At 40.5% G+C, this 6,485-nt stretch overlaps 1 protein-coding gene across 1 annotated transcript in view; it reads left to right on the forward strand.

Moving 5' to 3' along the window:
* Pik3c3 (phosphatidylinositol 3-kinase catalytic subunit type 3) overlaps nt 1-4,014 on the forward strand; it is a 93,665-nt gene extending 89,651 nt beyond the window's left edge. The window contains exon 25 of the mRNA XM_036204568.1: nt 3,593-4,014. Coding sequence (XP_036060461.1) covers nt 3,593-3,607 — 15 coding nt within the window. The 3' untranslated portion in view covers nt 3,608-4,014. The remainder of the gene's footprint in view (nt 1-3,592) is intronic.
* The last annotated feature ends 2,471 nt before the right edge of the window (nt 4,015-6,485 follow it).

The raw sequence follows: 6,485 nt of genomic DNA on the forward strand, positions 1-6,485 counted from the left end.
CCACAAAATCCCTTTATGAATTTATGATTTTCTTCTACAACTATTAAGTGGCCTTTGCTCTTTAGCTTAGTATATAAGTGAGAACAGAGGTAGCTGGACTGTTGAAGCCTTGCTGTTCCTCTTATGATAAGTACCAGAGATTTTCTGATGTTGGTAAATTGTTTTTACTGTGTGACTTGGCACAGTAGTCCCTCCAGAGTCCATACTTTTACCTCATGTTCTGTGATTTTGAAGTTTCCTTGTGTATATATTGGCCAGTAAAACTCAATTCTGCTAACTATATTAACCATGTTTACCATAAAGTTTGAAGCCATGTAGCTATGACTGTTCTTAACTAGCCACATTCTAAGCCAAACACTAAGATCCTTCAGGGTACCCAGTACACAGACTCCATATATGTAGTTCCCACTATCTTGCCTCTATTAAGAATGTACCTCTTTGTGTATAATCACCAATCTGTTTGGAACACGAAGTATCAGCCTGCTTTTTTTCTAAATGCAAAATAACTTTAAAAGAAAAAAAGTAGATGCTGTCCAGAGTTCCCATTATGTAGTCCTCATTTCACAACTGGGCTTGAAGAATAGCAGTGTACAATTTCTCATGGAACAAAACAAAATACTGAGTTCTGTAATGGTGAATGTCTTCGTTAAAAACCATTTTGTTTTAATTTAGAATTTTTCTGAAGAGCCAGATGATTCCCTAAGCAGCAGTTTAAATAACACATTATTAAAAGTCTGATCATTGTGTTTCACAAACAATGATGTGTCAGCCCATGTCCCACATGTGTTCTTAATGCATTTGGCTTATATGAGGAATAAACAGACAACAGTCATAATAGCTGAGAAACAGTAACCAAAGAGGCAACAGACGGCTGTATGTACCAGCACTAATGTGCTGCATTACCTCACATGATTGTGTTGCCTTATGATATACATTCACCATCTGGAAAATTGAGGCCAATAGGTAACATGCTCCAGGCCCTCACCTGTCAGTAAAGGTTTTTGGGTTTTTTTGGTTTTTTGTTTTTTGGGTTTTTTTGTGGCTATGTACTCATGCTTTACTTTATTAGACATGAGTAGAGTTTGATATGAATAGGGTTATTTTTATTACTGTTACTTACTTGTGAATAAAATATGTTTTCATCTTTTCCACCCTCATTTTCTGACCATCAAAAGTCAAAATAAACTTTCAGGCATGAATTTGCATGCCTTTAATCCTAGCACTTGGGAGGCAGAAGCAAGTGGATCTTTGTGAATTGAAAGCCACTTGGTCTATATGTAGAGAGACCCAGGACAGCCAGCACTATATAGAGACCTTGTCTCAAGAAACAAAAAAGTAGATTAAAAATTTTAAAACTGCTCATCAAAAGCCACAAAAAAAAAAAAAAATGTTATACAGAAAGGAGCTGCTGGAATAGTTAATCAGAAGCAAATACTGTAAATGTGGGACAGCACTGGTTGGCCTATGGGCAGAACCCATCCCGAATGTCTCTGGCCCATGCAGCTCTAACCATCACTTGCTATGTGGCCAAGGCATTAAGGTCCTCCACCTGCTGCACTACTGTGAAGGTGGCCCCCTGCCTGCCTGATGGGTGCCAGCTAAAACCTCCTGAATGTTTTTCTTTCATACAGATTCCAAGTACCTGTATAAGAAAGCTTTTTAAACACTTCTGTGTGATCCTGGGGGGATTCCTGTCTGTCCCTGTTTGCCTCCTCACCTGCCTCAACTAAAACCAACTTCTACTTGCTGTTCTCCTCTCCAGACTTGTATCATCTCAAATTCTTTTATTTCTGAGATTATAATACTATTATTACATTTCTTCCTTCTTTTGCCTCCCTCCAAACCTTCCCATATTTCCCTCTCTCCTCTCCTTAAAATTCATGGCCTTAAAATTAATTTTTTCATTAATTGTTATTATATATATATATACACACACACACACACACACACACACATATATATTCCTAAATGTGCAGTCTATATAGTGTTAGTTGTATGGATGTTCTCAGAGCTGTCTATTTGGCAATGGGCTCTTCCCTGGGGATGTTCCCAGCATCCCTCCATTGAATATAGTTCTTTGTGTAAGTTGAGGCCCTGTAAGCTTTTCCCTGTCGAGGTTGGCATGTGCCTTGGTGCCATCTTGTTCAGCTCATGTTTGGGCAGTCTTGTTGGTGAGACTGTGGATGTAGCTTCTGATGCCACTAGGAAACACACTCTCAGAGCAACTCCCTCATCCTCCGGCTCCTAGAATCTTTGTGTTTGCTCTACTGCAGTGTTTCCTAAGCCTCCGGTGTGCAGTTGCTTAAGTCCTTTTTAAGATGGTTCTTCAGGACTATAGGGAGTTGAATGCTTGGAACCAGCTCTCATACTTAGTGTTCTTAATCTTTTTTTTTTTTTTTTTTCATCGATAGACACTTTTGAAGTGTTTTAAAAAATCATTTGAGACCATCTGTTCAGTCACAGGGTTTTTCTCACACACACATAAAAACACACATAAACACGCATGGGGATTTTATTTCTGAAGTGCTTCCAGGATCTTCAGGCTGTTAGCATGTCAGTATGGGTCTTTTACAGTTTGCCTGTTACCAGCATTTTCAATATTTATCATGTGAAAGCTTTTAAAAGGCACTTTGTAGGTTTCGTGACAGTGCCTCTCCACAGGGCCACTCTGACCCCAGCTTCGCTGTGCTGGGAGCATGCTTCCTACTGGTTAGAGGACTCTTGAGTTTGAGTTGGTTCCAATGTTTAGGACCTCTCTATTGGATTGGAAACATCTGCGTTATTACCCATAGAGCCCACCCAGGTTCTTGCCACATGGTAAGTTCCAGATAATGCATATGATTCTGTGTATATTAGGGACTGTCCTTTAGAGAGTTCATTTCTCTGATAGAACCTTTAATGAAAATACTTAAATTGCTTCTGAAAATGTAAGTTACTTTCATTAGCGTAAAATAACATTTTACATATTTTTACTCGAATTGATATTTTAGGTTGTGTCAGATTAAATTTAGTCAGAATGTTGGCAGTTTCACATCTACACAGGTGTCTACACACCGCAGCGCTTGACAGTAAGATTTCTCTGTCAGTTCTTGGGAGATGCAGTCCATAGGCACTAAAGGCCTGCGGGGTGTGGATGATACTGGATGCCTCCATCTTGGACACAGCTGTGCGCTGGCTTTGTTCTTTCAGGACCACATTAGGTTTGGTTTGCAGACCAATGCAGAATTCAGCACTTGCATTCTGGAGAAATGACGGGTATTCAGTTGTTTTGAGAGTGTGGCCCTGAGAGCTAAGCTTTTTGGAGTGTAATTTAAGATGGGATTGCCTTCCAATGCTGGGTAGAATTTTTTCACCCACATAATAATTTGTCATCTTAATCTTGTGTTTACAGTGAGTAAGCAGCTCCTCCCCCAAACATGCTCTCACATAAACCAATTTCTCAAGCCTCAGGAATCCCATACCTGGTCAGTTCCATCCTGATCCTCTTTCGGGATATTTAGCAAAGTGATGAAGTCATTTTTATTAATTGTTGTTTAATCTTTTCTCATGAAGAGTGAAGTAAATTATTTTTGTTTGTTTTTAATTTTAATAGTACTGGAGAAAATGAAGGTGGATTTGGCCCATCATGATGCCTAGCTCAGTAAGAAAACACATGAGAAGCCACTGCTGTGTATGCTAAAGACATCGGAGAAGTGAACAAGGAGGAGACGAGTCCAGAAGTTACATTGTCTTCTTGGATGCCACTGCTTAAATCAAGATAGAGGGTTTGTTTAAAGCTACTGCGTATCAAGCAGGGCATAGTAGCTCACATCTGTAATTCCAGAACTCTGGAGGCTGAGGCAGGACACATTTGCCACAAATTTGAAACCAGCCTCAGCTACATAATGACTTCTGGGCCTGCCGAAAATCACTGTATATATTTGTCTTATAATGTATAAAGATAAGAATTATGTATATGTTTTTAAAACGACAGGGGAGTTCTATTATGAAACAGTAAAGCATTTAGCCTCTGAATCTGAAATGCCGTTTTCCTTTTCCATATGCATATGGGTTTGTTTGCAGTTTTGAAGATGATTTTCGCCTCTCTTTTCCTCATTCTCTTCCTCCCTGTCCCCAGTTTTGTTCATTGGTTTCTGTATAATTTACATAATACTTTGCCTGTACATTTTCTCCAAGTTTTATACATCATAGCACATTCTTTTTACAGTTGAATAATTGTTGTTTGTTTGTTTGTTTGGGGTTTTTCTTGCTTTGTTTTAGAAAGCTTTTTGTGGACAGGGTAGTAAGACAGCAGGACTCCACAGTACATAGCATTGGCCCAGCCCCAGCCCTGTGCCCTGTGCCCTGTGCCCTGTCTGCCCCTTCCACAGGCAGCAGCACTGAGCATCTCTGCAGGAGGTGATAGAGTGCACTATGAGAACGCAATAGGAACAGTTGTGAATCAGTTGCTTCTGCCTGAGACAGATGGAGAGAGAGGTACATGGGGAAGGGAGTAGGGTAAAGGCTGGAGAGAGGGAAAAACAGCACTTTGTCAAGAAAGGCTTATTCTCTTAGAACTATAAATATTGAGGTTTTATTTTATAAACTACAGTTCACAGCTCTCCTGAGTTGTACATATGTAAAGTGGAAGGTGAAAGTGTGGGGTGACTGTAGATACAATTACTCCATGTGAGGTTCTATCACAATCATGTGACACAATACACATCTTCTTCAGCAATAAGTTGTGAAAGGTTTTTACATATATTTGAGTACATGTAGAGATAGGGGCACATGTTTTAGCACTTGTGTGGTAGTTAGAGGGCAGCCTTTAGGAGGTAGCTTTCTTTTTCCACCTGTATGTTCCAGGGATCAAACTCAGTTGGCCAGCTTGGTGGCAAACACCTTTCTTGACTCAATGAGCCATCTGTCTGGCCCAATACATTATTTTTCTATGCATACTGAGATTTAAAATCTTTTTTTAAATAGCTCAAGCATGTAATGCATCCTTTCAAAACAGAATGTTTGCCTTTCAAGACTAGAATTCCCAGCAATCTATCCAGCTTTTTTTCTGAATAATTTTGAAGAAAAGGAGCATCCACAGTGATAGAGGCCCTCAATTGCACATACACATTCATGTATTGTAGTCAGGTGAGTGTATAAGAAAAATGAGTATTTCTTACTTAAGACCCAATAAATATGAAGTATCCAATAACAGGATGTATAAAGGTTAGACAGTTTCTGAGAATTCCATTAATGGTTATTCTCACAGCTGTAGAGCAAGTATTCAGCTGCATGATCGCTAAGACAGTGTCCCTGCGGTTCTTTGTTGTATATTATCCTCATCATCACAATTTGTATAAAACACTTGTACAGATCAGAAAGCTGAGGAAGAGGAAAGGATCTTTTAAGTCATCATTAGAGCTTGTGCCTCAAGTCATCAGCCAGCTCCCCCTCTCCTCTCCTTCATGTACCAGTGCTGTTCTTCATCATCAGGAGTCTTAACCCCCTGTGGTCCCTTCTGAGCCCTTGTCTCCTCCGACTGGCCTGTTGATAATGAAGGCTCCACATCTGGACAAGATTTCCACAGCTTCATAATTAGCACATTGGAGAGCTGGACATTTTCATATTTTTATGTCTCCTGTCTCAGGGTTGTCGGGCTTTCTCTGTACAAGGCCAGCCGTCGTGGTAAGTATCTTCAGCGTTAAGAGACTCATGGAGGACTCATGCTTGCTACGGCACAGGAGACCACAAACCTATAAACAAGTGGGCATGGTCAGATACTGAGCTCTGGCTGTAACCTACTGAGCATTTTGGAGTTGATTGTCAGATGAAACTGTTTCATCCTGCTGATCTTTACAAACTCAGTATTGTATGGATAGAAGCCTGTGCCACACAGGGCTCAGGAAATGATTTGCACTGCTGTGGAATTCCGTGCAGGTGAACAGTGCTGAGTGAGACTCGCTTAGGCTAGGCTCTACCTGGACTGCTTCCCCACTGCCTAGTGTTTTGTGCAGTAAGCCAGACCTGATGAGTCATGTTTCTCTCTGATGTAGGGCCTACCACCCGCAGCCACGTCTGTCTGTCTTCAGAGAAGCACCTTCAATTCAGTACGTGCCCTTCCTCCTAGAGCCCAGACAACGTTGGAGACATCATTTCAGAAACTGGGCTTGGTGTTTTTAAGACGTCAACTGAATGTGCAGTAACTGCAGTTCAACTCTTATTTCCTCATGTAAATATATCTACATAAGGACTTGCATGTCGACATTCTCTTTTAACTTCCTTCACTTCAGTTTTTCTTTTTTCTTTTTCTTTTTTTTTATGTTTTAGAGTTTTGAGACACAACCTCACTATTAGCTGGAGCTGGCCTGTAACCTCCTTTATAGTGTGGGCTGCGCTCAACCTTTCTACCTGTGTCTTCACTTCTTTTCTGTCGCTGTGACAAAATAGCATCAGGTAAGAAGGTGTGTCTTAGTTCACACTTTAGGGCACATTCCGTCATGGTGGGA

This window comes from Onychomys torridus, chromosome 13, assembly GCF_903995425.1.
Source record: "Onychomys torridus chromosome 13, mOncTor1.1, whole genome shotgun sequence".
Taxonomy (NCBI): domain Eukaryota; kingdom Metazoa; phylum Chordata; class Mammalia; order Rodentia; family Cricetidae; genus Onychomys; species Onychomys torridus.